The sequence below is a fragment of the Suillus subaureus genome, assembly GCF_016647635.1.
Source record: "Suillus subaureus strain MN1 chromosome Unknown BJ212scaffold_4, whole genome shotgun sequence".
Taxonomy (NCBI): Eukaryota; Fungi; Basidiomycota; class Agaricomycetes; order Boletales; family Suillaceae; genus Suillus; species Suillus subaureus.
In genome coordinates, this window is record NW_024538560.1 from 74,512 (window position 1) to 88,228 (window position 13,717).

The 13,717-nt window shown below is 47.7% G+C and overlaps 4 protein-coding genes across 4 annotated transcripts; 1 reads left to right on the forward strand and 3 right to left on the reverse strand.

Annotated features, from left to right (window-relative positions):
* The first annotated feature begins 1,257 nt into the window (after positions 1-1,257).
* On the forward strand, positions 1,258-4,109 carry BJ212DRAFT_1323695 (uncharacterized protein). The gene is made up of 7 exons (XM_041334503.1): positions 1,258-1,623; positions 1,683-1,751; positions 1,803-1,975; positions 2,027-2,322; positions 2,376-2,672; positions 2,730-2,931; positions 2,987-4,109. Exons 1-7 carry the CDS (start codon positions 1,490-1,492, stop codon positions 3,655-3,657), a joined length of 1,842 nt encoding a protein of 613 aa, XP_041197422.1. The 5' UTR covers positions 1,258-1,489; the 3' UTR covers positions 3,658-4,109.
* A 42-nt stretch (positions 4,110-4,151) lies between these two features.
* BJ212DRAFT_1584937 (uncharacterized protein) lies at positions 4,152-5,472 on the reverse strand (the record flags this gene model as incomplete). Its single annotated transcript, XM_041342349.1, has 6 exons — positions 5,327-5,472; positions 4,921-5,045; positions 4,650-4,791; positions 4,359-4,380; positions 4,240-4,280; positions 4,152-4,202 (listed from the first exon to the last, which is right to left on the reverse strand). The coding sequence occupies exons 1-6, from the start codon at positions 5,453-5,455 to the stop codon at positions 4,152-4,154; spliced, it is 510 nt and encodes a 169-aa protein (XP_041197423.1). The 5' UTR covers positions 5,456-5,472.
* A 1,272-nt stretch (positions 5,473-6,744) lies between these two features.
* On the reverse strand, positions 6,745-7,641 carry BJ212DRAFT_1444549 (uncharacterized protein; the record flags this gene model as incomplete). The annotated part of the gene is made up of 3 exons (XM_041337975.1): positions 6,745-7,113; positions 7,150-7,207; positions 7,247-7,641. The coding sequence occupies 3 exons, from the start codon at positions 7,639-7,641 to the stop codon at positions 6,745-6,747; spliced, it is 822 nt and encodes a 273-aa protein (XP_041197424.1).
* A 22-nt stretch (positions 7,642-7,663) lies between these two features.
* On the reverse strand, positions 7,664-13,610 carry BJ212DRAFT_1566498 (muts domain V-domain-containing protein). Its single transcript, XM_041341972.1, has 30 exons — positions 13,190-13,610; positions 12,851-13,118; positions 12,455-12,804; positions 12,130-12,225; positions 12,068-12,076; positions 11,988-12,011; positions 11,913-11,932; positions 11,845-11,857; positions 11,717-11,791; positions 11,627-11,664; positions 11,557-11,573; positions 11,132-11,499; positions 10,815-11,071; positions 10,635-10,755; positions 10,508-10,580; positions 10,394-10,457; positions 10,189-10,336; positions 9,871-10,018; positions 9,668-9,788; positions 9,577-9,616; positions 9,448-9,522; positions 9,020-9,396; positions 8,954-8,966; positions 8,835-8,905; positions 8,689-8,781; positions 8,591-8,640; positions 8,516-8,541; positions 8,441-8,461; positions 8,241-8,384; positions 7,664-8,191 (listed from the first exon to the last, which is right to left on the reverse strand). The coding sequence occupies exons 1-30, from the start codon at positions 13,553-13,555 to the stop codon at positions 7,871-7,873; spliced, it is 3,807 nt and encodes a 1,268-aa protein (XP_041197425.1). The 5' UTR covers positions 13,556-13,610; the 3' UTR covers positions 7,664-7,870.
* Between the last annotated feature and the right edge of the window lie 107 nt (positions 13,611-13,717).

The window sequence follows — 13,717 nt, forward strand, 5'->3', positions numbered from 1 at the left end:
AATGCATGTGAAGTCAGTTACAGACAAGCTAAACTGCAGTCTGGGGAAGGTATCTACCTACCCCACAGATTGAAGGACTTATGACGAGGCCAGAGGGGACAATAAAGAGGAGCTGTTGGGCGTTGCACTCACTCCCAGATAAGCTTCGGCAACTCAACAAGTTACCTCGCATGCCTTAATTATCAGCACGACTTTACCCAGTTCATCATGTCGTGTGAACAGTGGCGTAGAACTAGCGGCCCATAGATGTTAATGACATACGCCCGATTGCTGATGATTCAGTGCCTTGCAACACTCACGATAATAATCAAGATACGATCTGCTGTTACGGGCAGGTAGCCGGGGATGCGGCGGGCGATGACAGAGTCTAGGCCAGCCAAGAAAATGGCAATAATTATCAACAGAGCTGCTCATAGCTCATATATGACATATTCAGAAAAAAAGGGGGGGCACAAGGTCGCCTAAGGTTGCTCAAAAGAAAAGCTATTTGTGAAACGGACGAAGGGACATACCTTAGTGGCGATTTGTAAGGAATAAATAGGGTGGTGATATGCTGCTGGAATCCAGGACTAAGGCGAGCCAAGACGTGGGTTACAGTTGATCAGAAAATTACGAGACCAAGTCTGAGGTTGAAAGAGGATAATTATTTCTAGCACTGACGGTGAGTGAAGCGGTCATCGGGCAATCTGGGCGATCCGTTAATCATTCAAGTTGCGAATGTTCCTAGAGCTATCGGAATACTAAGCACTTTGGCCCGTTTCCTCCGTCGTCGGTCATAATCTTGAGTTTTTAACGAATGCCGTAAATGTCATTGACCAACTTTTTGCAAGTAATGGTCAAATTGTCGCCTGATACGCAGACAAAAAGGACTGAAAGTCACAGGCGTTGACTGCTAATAAAGCAACTGTTCAGTTGTAGACAGACGCGCACATAAAGATTTCCCCACACCTCGATACCCTCTGGCCCAACGTTGAGCGTGGGCACAGCTCTTCTTCATGCTGCCTGCTTCTCGAGAAGCAGGCATTCTTTTGGGATCGATGTCAGGGATAACCCTAAAGTCGGAGTCCTCAGGCTAGGCGTGTTCACTCTCTTGTGTTTTACGAACTCCGAGGAGTCTTTGTCAACGTGTCTTCGTGACGTTTTCCGTTCTGGAAACAAGGCCTTGCGGGTAGGAAATATCCTCAGACCCAAGAGAATGCGGTAAAGCGTTTGTGGTGGCAGGAACGAAAGAGGGGCTTATAGTTTTTCCATGAACAAGGACTGGGGCATATTCGGGAAATCGGACCGAAAGTGTGGCGGAGAATTAAAAAGTCCGCCACGCGAGAGCCACGAGAGCCGATGACCACGAGATCTGTCAAAACAACCACGACCACGCGAGCGAAGCAATCCGAGCTATTGGTAGTCTGTCAGCAACATAAATCATTTACCACCTCCTTAACTTTTTATCTACTCCTTGTTTTCCGCCATCGCCATCAAGTGCAGCTAGTTCATGCTTGATAACGAAGAATATTCTCATGGGCGCCGAAGAAGCGTCGACGTTGGCGGTTTGGCGCTTGCACTCGAAAACCAAGGCTTAGGTCATGGGTGGGGTGGATGGGAAGAGGATGAGCAAGGCGAGACTCGGTAAGCCATATTTTCATGTATTTTTGATCGGAGAGGTTCTTACTACTGTTTGATAATAGCTATGCCGAACTACTTAGCGATATGTACAACCACACCCAAACTACTGTCAGCCACCATGTACATGACATGTAATGTCATTTTCTGTCATATTTAAGTCTTTTAACTGATCCCTTCATCAGCTCTCCAATCGTGATACCTGCCCACACGCGAGCGCACCTAATCAATTCCCTTGATAGCTGGCATTTCGAACCGCAGAACCTACCTGAGGAGGAAGTCCTCTTCTGCGCACAAATTTTGTTTGAAAGCCTGTTTCGAATTGAGCTCATGCGAGAGGATATAGGTGTCTCCCTCGGTCAGTGTTATTTTTGTGTCCATGCGACGACGTTTCTTATCACTCCGGCAGATGATATCTCCGTGTTCTTGAAACATCTGCAGCCCCTATACTGTGGACATAACAGTTATCATAATTTTCAGCATGCTGTAGATGTAATGCAGGCCTCCCAAGCCTTCCTGTGTGCGGCAGGTGTCGTACCTCCTGTATCTGTATTGTTGGATAGTGACGACTGCACCTGGAGACCAAACAAACTGGGAAAGGAAGGACGTCTCGCATTCGATCTCAACAACACATGTCTTTTCGCTCTGTTTATTGCTGCCATTGGACATGATGTGGGTCATCCTGGGTTGACGAATATGTTCATGGTATGATCTGTACAGCAACTTGCAAAAAAACATCACTTAACATCCATCAACAGAAAAATGCGAAGGCGCCCTTATCTGATGTGTATGATAACAAGTCAGCTCTTGAACAGATGCATTGTGCCCTCCTTATACAAGCAATGCGACACCATGGCCTTGGGAAAATCTTGGATCGACCAGACTCTGGTTTCCGGAAAATGCTTGCTGGTATCGTACTGGCTACGGATATGAGTGTCCACTATCAATTTATAAGAGATTTTCAATCGCTTGTGGATGGTAGAGAATATTCTTTGGATCGGTGCCAACTACTGCTTTGCCAGGCAATAATAAAGTGTGCAGACATCAGCAATCCTGTTCGTTTTCTTTTCGTCGTCTATATTCTACGTCATTCTAATTTACATGCGGTGTAGAGTCGGCCGCCTGGCGTCTCGCATTACTGGGCAAATGCCCTCATGGCTGAATGGGCCTATCAAGCATCACTAGAGAAGCGCTGGAGTTTACCGCCATCCGTCACGCCTTCCAAATGCCCACTGGACCAAGTCCGAGGACAGATATTCTTTATAGGTTCATACGCCAAGCCACTCATGGACCTTGTTGCACAAGCTGTTCCTGGTATTTTACGTTTTGTTACTGACCTTTTGCGCGTCTGACATGTCTGCTGTCTCAGAAATGGAGATATTCGCTTGTCAGTGTACTACAAATTTAGCCATGTGGGTGGCCCGCAGAGAAGTGCTATCCTCCGCATCTGCAGAAGATTCCCCAGAAGATCCCCCATATCCTCCTGTAGTCACACCATGCCTTCGCCCTCCCGAAGATTTCCTCACTTCTTTCCCTCTCACTCTCCCCGCATTCGTTCTTACAGCTGACGAGCCTCCTGCCTCCGGCGAGTGGCATTCTGCATATCCACCTTCGGACTCCTCATCGTCATCAGATTTTGGTTCTGATGTTCACGCCGACCACCCGATTGTATTCCCATCCCTTTCGCCCCCTGCGTCTCCTGTGCCATCCGTAGGCTCGTCTTACCCCCTTGCTACGCGTAGTTCGTCATCGAGTCTCGCAAGTAATACTAGCGATGCTACACAGGCGATGCGAGCCGCTTATTCAGCGAGTGTGCGGAAGAAGAAAAGTTTTCATCACCGGTACTCTTGGAATGTGACCATCAGCTCTGGATCGTCCCCGGGTATCTCAACACCTCCACCATTACTTGCCGCTATTCCCAAAGCTGCACTATTGCTAACCGAGTCCACTACGTCAAACGGAACTACCGTCACGTCACTCGCTGCGGTGGTGTCATCCCCCGTAGGTGGTGAGAGCAGCGGAGGGCTGAAGGTCCCATGATCTCCCACAGAGGTGCCACATGGCTCACGCAGCGACCTCAACTTTCGGCACCACATTTTGCGCAATGCATTTGACATGCGACAATGACATGATTCATGTCGGGTGGATACTACCCGGACTCGCCGTGATTCGCGTCATCATTCTTGGGCTGTCGAGCAATTGCCGATAAGGGGGGGATAGACGTATGAAGCGGGTGTTAACTGTGTTAATTCACTTAATTCACCTACGCTCTATCGAGGTTGGGTCTGTTCGTTTACTCTTCGTGCATTTGATCTTCTATTTCCTTTTTGTTGTTTGGCTTACCGGCCCTAGCTGCCTTGATTAATATACCGGCAGCTTATACTATACCACCATACCAATGAGGCCACAGCGGATGTCCACTGTACGATGTTATTTGTCATAAATTGATTGAAGAGTTTAAAGAGCGAAAAATGTTTCGGGCTCACAATATCTTAGTCTCGGAGGGGTCACTGAGTTCAAATAAGTTTTTAATTTTAACGAAGCGCTAGAACTGTGGGCGCGATGGCTCCCCGCAAACACATGGCCTATAACATAAGAAGATCTAGTAAACTCAAAGTTAACTGCAATATTGAAGCCAAAATGCAAATAAAGCATAGGAAGATCTGCATTATGAAACATGTGGTAGCGAAATTTAGTAATGTCTTGATCGGACTATACCTCCATTCACGTAAATTACTTACATGTAGACTCATGTCTTGTCGACTAAAATAAAAGATTATATTCAAATCACGGAAATGATAACATGCAAAAGCGCTCCAAGTCATTGTCCCTCTTTAGACAAGGGCAGGCTGTCCGATGTCGAGAGAACGTACTAGTAGCTAATAGAAGAGGAGACTAATAACTAGCCCACTCCCTTTCAGCATGCCTTTCCAAACGTGCATCTGTGGGTGTCATCTGAGGCCTCCGTGCACTCCACCCAGTCAATCCCCGTATGCAATACCAGATTGAGTGCAAGTATTTGGGAAGTGTACTTTCCCCGCAGGAATATGCACCCGGGCATCGGCGAACTTGACAAGGAATGATGTTAGTGTCGTGACTAGGACGGGGCGAGAACTGCCGAAGCGCAACAGGACGACAATGTCATGGCTGTCATTGGCGGATGGGCACCCGCATCTAGAAGAGAGAGAAGAGGGATTAGTGACAGATCAGGGCTACGCGGCCATTTCGCTGACAGGAGTTGTGCTATGTCTCGTCTCCATTCGTAGCCTACACAGTGGACGTGGCATTTCGGAATAAAATTACATTGATGCCTTCCACAAAACATTATTCATAAGGTTTCCAAGGATAACCTCGTTAGAAAGAGATTGATCATCGGGCAAAGCGGCCGCAAGCAATAATAGAAGAATACAACCAGCCCAGTTCAACCGCTACAAGATCGAATTACAATCTCAGTAAATCATGGGTTGCATTATGCGCACACTTCTTGTGGCTCAAATCAATCTCATTTCTGTCAATTTGTTTGGCATGGCAAGGAATAGCGCTGATAGAGATAGGTGATCCCCAGGAGGGTACTATTAACCTGTGAGTGGTGAGCATGCAGCGTTAATACCGCAATTTGGTGAGCAGCCAACCTTCCTTTCCTACAATTTCACCTGAGAGCATCTGTCATTACTCAATATTCAATGCCAACGAGAATCAGAATTGTTACCTTTGGAGCAATATTAAGCTTCAGTGGGCCATATTCCACTTTGCTTCGTTCCGTAATCTTGGGCCCCCATCCAAATATTATTTCTAGAGCGTCGTAAAGAACATCTTTAATTTCCGATGCATCCGCCATGATTTGTTCTAGGTGAGTTCTGCCTGGTGCTGCTGCCTGCCGGACGAGTGCTTGAAATTTAAACTCAGCGACATTGGGTTCAATATCTGTTAGTACGTAATCACGCAGCCCCGCCATCCTCCCGGGTCTCTCTTCAAGCTAACCTTGTCCGATATCAGACTCGAATCCCCTCTATCGGTGGAGGTTTACCTCAGGGTTATCCATGAACGGCCTAGCCCGCCACGCTCTCGCCACAATTACGCAAACATACAGAATAATGAATACGACGCACCCATCTCATTTTAGTCAAAGACGGATGTTGTATACCTCCTTCATGGGCTGATGATCGCAAGTCGTTTTCTTTTACATGCGCGGGAAGACTGGGCTCGCCACAAGCTGAGAACCTAACCTACTTCTGTTGAGGAACCCAAACTATTGAAACGCACTTGATTGATATGTTGCCGCATCGTTTTGAGCCACGTGCAGAACTATATCTTGCTGCAGAGATCTAATGAGACACCATGTGAATACAATCGTGGGATGTGTCGCAGGCGTGGTTCACCAGCGGTATCCTCACTGATTTGTATCATAGGGTCAGAGATACTTATGTGATAGCGCAGTTGCAGGGGTTATTAAAACATGACTGCGAGGCACCGGTACTAGTACTGCACATAGTACCGTGTCTAGCTGCACTCTTCCTTGAGGTACCAACGACGAAGATAAAAAAAAGTTGTCAGCAGAAGCACCATATCTGACAATAAATGAAAATGTACACTGATCAAGACGTTATATAGTTACCGCACACAGTGCAGTGTGGATCAGATATCAGTCTGTATGACAGATTGATCGATGCCAATGCACAGTGTCATCGCACGTAGATAATAACATGTCGGATATGACGATGGACGGACTGTCTGTCTGTATTACAACAGCAGCACCTGTGCACGAGAGGACAAGACCGAGGAGATCCATGAATTGAATGGTGTAATTGACATGGATCCTCAATCAGTCCAACTGAACGCGACGTGCTTAATTCTTCTCTTGACTCATCTGATTGGCAGATGCCAGGCGTCGTGTTGTCGTTGCGCCCATTTCAGTACATTATCACACAATCAAGAATAATGATGCGGAGCGTGAGGGAACACCAGATATACAGCGCTTTTGCAATGGACACAGGGACAGTCACGATAAATAATATATCTTTTCTAGGAAGCGCGTTGAATCATCACTGGACTTGGACATCCATCTTACGTTGAGCTCACCGCATCATCGCGCGATCTAATAGATGACTGCGCAACCATATAATCCATCTAAGCCCCATATAACTCAAACTCCCATGGCACTTGTGAGTCTGGGAGAAGATCACTTAACCATATTCTTCGTAAACGACATGTCGCATAAATCTTGATGTACGACAAGTGCGAATATGTCCCACTAGGGACAGTGATATTCGTCGCTGAAAATGTTGCTGAACGATTGGTGTCATGACGACTGCCTTCGCCGTCATCGGGTTGATTCATGCTAGCAAGTGTGCCAAAGTGGGGTATCAAGGACGGAAGGCTGAGCGTAATTGTGGACCATGCTGTCAAGGGACGAGATGAGGGCTGTGGAAATGAAAGAGGCAGATGAAGGACCGGTTGCGCATTCAGAACAGGAGATATTGTAAGTTTGGGTTCCTTCTGATAAGAAGAGGTCAGTAGATAGGCATATTACACCAGGGTCTGCATCGAAGGTTGATACCGAAGAACGGGAGAAATCATAAATGTCACGCACCTGAAATGTGGAACAGCGAACTATACCGCGCCTCCCGACTTGTCAACGATACCTATTTCGAAAGACCACTCCCTGCCCACATTTCGAACTTGCAAATGAAGCCATTTCTGCTTTAAGCCTAAATCTCTGTCACCGGGATCTGTATTAGGTGGGGACCGGATGAAGGTCATCCGGAGAGTTGGGGATTGGATATGAAGGACAGTCTGATGTAGGCTATAGCCAATATTTGGTTCATCATTGTCATCGAGTGCTGGCATCGAGCAGAGAACAGCAGGTGGAGATGGAGATGGTAGGGAGGACGCATCGTTCAGAAAGTGGATGAATGAATCTGCAGTGAGAGACCTGTCTGTCTGCTGTGAAAATAGGGAAAGAGGTTCACTGCTTGTAGAAGAGAATAGAGAAATGATGTTCGGCTGCACGGTGTTAGTGAACATCTAGGTCAAAGTGCCCGGCACTGCCACTCCTGATGTTTGTCTAATTCCACTGCATGAAAATTGAATTTATGGTACGTAGTAATTTCCGTCAAAGTGAATGCACAACGAGAAATGTCAATGTCGGTAAGTGAGAGTGAAGTGCCGGGTGCCAAGTAATGTACGAGCAGTGTGCTATCAAGTAGTGTGGGGTATAGAGCAAGCAAATATCGAAAGCAATGAACGACGCAAACTACGAACTGACATACGAACGCACAGCCTGCTTAAGTCCTTTGAGCAGTTCTCGCTGCTTGAACGGATCGTCTGGCAGCTTCAAATTACCCATGGCAAGGCTTAAAAGGTAAGTGAAGTCCGCTTGAGCGACCAAAGGTAGCTTGGATGCCAGCGACTTCTTCTTCCGGTCGTCAATCTTGGCTTTAAATTGTTTCGCGAAATCCTCAGAAACGACTTCAGCGCGTTTAACCACCTCCTCGGGCACGCCTGCAAGCTTGGCTACATGTGTACCAAAGGACGAAGATGCGACACCATCAACCAACTTGTACAGGAAGACAAGCTAGGGAAGTGTTAATCGACCAGCAATACATGGTGTAAAGCTTACTTGCCTCGTGTTTTTCGTCGTCAAGCATGGTAGACATGTGCATGTTTCTGATGTTTGGGTGATAGGCAAAATCATCGGTGAGCGAGCCATAGTGTGTTGCAAAGAATGCTAGCGGAAGGGTGCGGGTGGCAATTTCATGGAGGACAGCCTAATGTCGTACAGGGTCATAATCATAAAATCCCATGACATGCAAATGAGACGTACTCCAGCGATTGCCATACCATCCTGAATAAAGAACCGTCAATAGTGGGTCTCGAAGAAAGGGACATCTTCTCTTACATAAGTAGAAGTGCCTCTTCCCAGTTCTCGAATGTGGGTCAGCCAGATATCCGATTAAAAAGGATGATAGCATACCATCAAGGATTACCAACGATTTAGGCGTGGCATCCCGCAAGATCTTGCAACTACTTCTCGTTTATAACCGAGATGCCAAGTTGAGGGACATCACTCACCACTCATCCAGTTCAACTTTGAACGTACTTGAATGGGAAAACATGTTATCATAGGCACCCATCCGCGTGAGAATGGCATCTATCGGACAAAGTCTGCATCGGCGTCAGTGAACGCATCTTGTCAAAGGGTTACAACATATACTTACCGAGCTGACTTGGCGGGAACGAGCATGCCCAACTGCGCCATGATGACACCTGTGGCTGTCATGCGCATGACCTGAGAAAAATAAATGAAAACGAATCTCTGGGCGGTGTAACTACCCACCGTGGATTTTCCACTACGCATAGTACGATGTAAGTAACGCATGCGAAAATAATGATTCTGACTAACCCCATATTCGGACCTGTCAACAGCGCGATCCTACCAAGATCGCCGCCCAATTTCACATCATTCGCAACAAAACCCTCCCGCAAGCTCGCTAGTGTTGGATGTCTCAGCTCTTCAAATTCGATAAAGGCAGCATCGCCTTCCACGAACTCAGGCCGACAGCTTGGCTCGCCCATCGCGATCGATGCCTTCGCGAGGCTGAAGAGGCAGTCAAGTTCGGCAAGAACACGCACGGCGCGGAGCCACGTGCCCCGGTCAGTATCAAATTCGGCATAGAGACGTCCTCTGAACGACTTGACCGCCGCAGAGCGGTTCTCGCGTGCTTCTTTGAGACTTCGGATTGTAGGTTGGAGAGAAGGCACGATCCAACGGGTAGCTGCCTGACGTATAACGGTGAGCTATGTTCTCATGGCGCACCCTGATTTACCCACTTTGGTACCGCTGCTTTTGACCCAGTCATTGGGGACTTCTTTCTCGTTCGACTTGGTCTGGACTAGATAGATCTCCTACCAGAAGTAATAACCATGAATATTAGTTATTACGAAAAAGCGAATCCTGACTTTGTTCCCCTGAGCGCTATGCCACCACGTAAGATTGCGCCTGTATCAAACTTATCAGCGCAAACCGCCTTCTCGAGAAGTAAAGACCTACCCAAGCTTTTTCTCAAACTTCTTGAGTTGCGCGTCTAGCTCCTTCTCAAGCTCTTCGATTTCACACATAACTTCATCATACACCTCATCCTTGCCTGCAACAGGGAGGAGCTCATCTGTTTCTAAAATCTTATCATCAGCAACAAGGAACGAACAACAAGGGACACAATCCGAGTGATCCATGAAAAATACGGTAATGCATACCCTTATCCACAGTAAACCGCGATTCTACGTTCTTCAGATTGGGAGTCAGATCCGGTGCTGATCTCAAAAGTCCGAGGATCGTCTTCGAATCGAATGACTCAGAGCTGTCGGCGAGCTTCGCAAGGCCGCGGCTAAGCTTCTTGAAGGCCTAGGAGGCGAAAGGAGTTAATATCAGAAATTGCACGGATCTTAAGAATGTTATATCGAGCGGGGTGGTTCAGAAGGCCAGATACCCAAGCATCAAACACAGTCCACATCTTGATCCACGGATCTGATGTGCTCACACTACAAATTCATTTTGCACGGGAAGATACGTACCGCAAGCACCTTGACAAAATCTTTGACCTTGCAGTTATTTGCGTGAATCCTGGAAACGATCCGCTCCAGATCGGGGAGTCCTTTTGCGAGTTCGGTAAATTCTTGCTCGAAAGTTGCGTGTGAGATGAGGTCCTCCACAGCATCCAAGCTGCGTAAGAGTGCATTAACACTGTCGCAATGTCTCTAACCCTAAGGGATGCCGTACCGTGCATTGATATCTTTAGCTTCCCGCAAAGGAACGCATAACCAGATCCTAAACAGTCGTTTACCTGCATGGTACTTCAATACCTTCTAGAAGAAATGGAAACGCAAAGCCCACCAAACGGCGTGATGCACCTCCCCAGGAGTTTGTGCAACGATCCATCTTCTGTGCCTTCATTATTGAGCAGAACCTGCGCCATCATATCAATCACTGCCTGCCGAGAAGACTAATAAATGACACCCACCTCAACGTGGGCAAGCGTCTGCCCATCTAGAACAACGCTGGTTCCTCTCTTCATTGGATCATAGACGTCAAAGTTCCGCATCGTAAGAAGGTCTTTGTCAATGTTCAGCTGACGGAGGTACCTATTTTTAGACGCATCATTCATGCCCTGTATTATCTTTGGGACGTCCGGAATACTCACCACATCAGCGCACCCAGGGCCTCCATCGCAGCACGGTAACTCGCCATGTCCCGAATACACTGTGGGACAGCGCTGGATAACTCGGCGTCCTCATCCATCGCATCTTCCCCCTCAGTATTAGCCTCAGAAAACATACTGTTCAGTTCATTAATTGTCTGCGGGTAAGTAAACCCTTCGACATCCCGGAGGCTGGTCCACAAACAAGACCCGGGGAGGATAGACTTCAGTAGGCGCGTCGTTTGCACTGAAAGATTCCCCTATTATAACAGATATAAACATTCTGGAAAGTTGAGTAATATAAAGACGATAAAACCAACCTTGGTGAAGATGACTTCCTTTGGCCGCAGCTGTCTCATCATCGTCTCCAATTTCGTCGTGCACACATCATCCTCGAATGCACTTAAGCTGAACTGGCTCGTGGCGCTATCGAGGACGCAGACACCAAAACTGCTCATGCCATCCTTCCCGTCAGCAGACTCGCGCAGGGAAATACAATGTCCCGCTTGCTCATCTGTGAGGAGGTCTTCGTCTACAAGCGTACCGTTTGTGTATACTTTGTTGAGTTCCCTACGGACGATCTTCTCTTTGTCTTTTCCGCCAGCGCCCTTCTTACCCTTGTCCTTCGCAAGGCGCATCTCAGCGCCAAGCGCCGTCTCTGCTTGATCCACACGGCCAACTTTATACCCTGTATCCAAGTTTTGAGCTCAGCTTGCTCATGCGAAGAACATCAACATATGCGTACCCTTGCCGAGGAATTTGCTAGTTTGTGGGGCTTAATGAGCAGTCGATTGCAATTGAGAGGAAGGACTCACGCAGCCCAAAAGTTGAAGCTTGTCTCAGGTACGCCGACCTAACAAGTCGTGCATCAGTGGTCCAAAGGGAAACGGGGCAGCAAAACCCACCATGGACATCTTCACGCGGTGCGTGAGTTTCAAGTCAAACTCCCGGTGCCCGATCCGCGCATCATCTTCATAGAGCTAGGTGTGGGTGAGTACAGATACGAAATTTCCAAGCAATGCCTCTAGCTCACCTCTAGAAATTTTCTACAGGCAGGATGGCAATAAGCATCAGCATGAAGGGAACCGACGGATAACACACCCTTTCTGGAAAAACAAGATCTAGTAGGAAATACACACATTAACACAATTCAAAGGTAACCGGATTAACACATACAGTGTCGAAGTGATCCTGCTTGATCTGTAGAAATAACAAGCATCAAAGACGCCATTATAAAGTATTACATTCCGACGTACCTCCCAAAACTGTGTGATAACATCGTAAAAGCGTCAAAATAAAAGTAAAAGAACAGCCGCACCTGTGTTTCAAAAGGCGTAAAGTCTGTCCATGATTTCTTCGGGATGTACAGTGTGCGCGGATCGTATCCAGGCTCGCCGGGGCGAACACCGTCTTTCTGTAGACCATATTAGCAATATGAAGCTACTGGATGGTACTCGAGAAGAGAAGATGAAAACCATGCGGCATATATCCATTCAATCGAAGGAGAATACAACATAGATGAGTTTTCCGTGTATATATATGCATGTATGCGTTGGAAAATGCTTCCGCCCTCCATAAATGAGTGAGGCATTGAGCGAAAATGCGATGCATCTCCCCGAAACGAAGTTATTAGGATCACTCACATCCCGTACATCGACCAAAAAGAGGAACGGATCCTCGGCAGACTTTTTCTCGGACTTCTTCTCTTGCGTGCGCCGCTCTGCCTTCGTCAAGAACATAGTGTTCCCTCCCAGTCCACTCCCGCTTCCTGCTTCACCGCCAGCTGCCCCAGATTTCTTCGCGGACGGACGCTTTGACTTCGTAGAGTTCTTCGTTGGGGCACCTGATTCCTCACCAGACTGGTCGTCCGAGGCAACAGATTTGGACGGCTTTGAACGCGAAGATGCGCGTGACGATGATCGTTCGTGCTCTGAGTCAGAGTCAGGAACAATAAAGTCATCATCATCAGAAGCTCTCGATTTCTTCTTAGATGCTGTTCTTGTTCAGATAAATCTGGGGTTGAACATGCAGCCACTTACGTTTGGCAGGCAACTTGCGGAACTTGCTCAAGCGGGATGAAAAGTGCGAGCGCACGTCTGCGTCGTCGTCGTCTTCCTCATCAGAAGTGGGAACTGAGGGCGTAGGTGCGATACGCGGTTTCTTCGCGCGTCCACGTGAAGGAGAGGATTTGTCATAATATTCTGGGGATGAGGTGCGGTATGTAGCTTGTGTCGTGCCCTTCCCTGAAAGACCCTCGCCTTCCTCATCCGAGTCAGCTAGAACAATCTTGCGCTTCGTTAGGCGCGTCTGTACGGCAAGAGAAGTTGAGGTGTCAGAAAAAGTCGCACAGCACTTTGAAGTAATTTTAGAACGCTCACATTAGTACTCTTCTTGACCGACGCGTCCTCGTCATCTGTTAACATGTCGACATCTATAGGAATGGGGTCTGAAGTCGGTGGAGTGTCCTTGCCGCTCTCTGCATCGACGTCGATGTCGGAAGATGGTCTTGAATCTGGTGTCTTGGGAGTAAACTTGGGTTTCAATTTAGCAGCCGAGGACGTCTTTGTCGACCCGGAGGAAGTTTGAGTTCCTGGTACAGTGGAACTTTTCCGCGCTGGCGTCGCACTGGTCGCGCTCTTTGCTGCTGTGACTGAACTTGACAAGCCGGGTTTTGCAAAAAAGTTCATGAGGCTTTTCTGCGTCATGCTATCGTTAGACTTTTTCTTTGCAGGCGTAGGTGCCATCCTGATGTGTTCAGGTCCTTTTATAGTTAAGAATTGTTATAGTTATTAGGTCGCGTCGGAGCGCGTTTGTACTTGTTTGTTTGGTGCTTAAGCGAGCTAAGAACGTTGGTCACATCCTGTCACGCCCCGGCACGACAACATCGACTTTCGGCGCTCACTGGC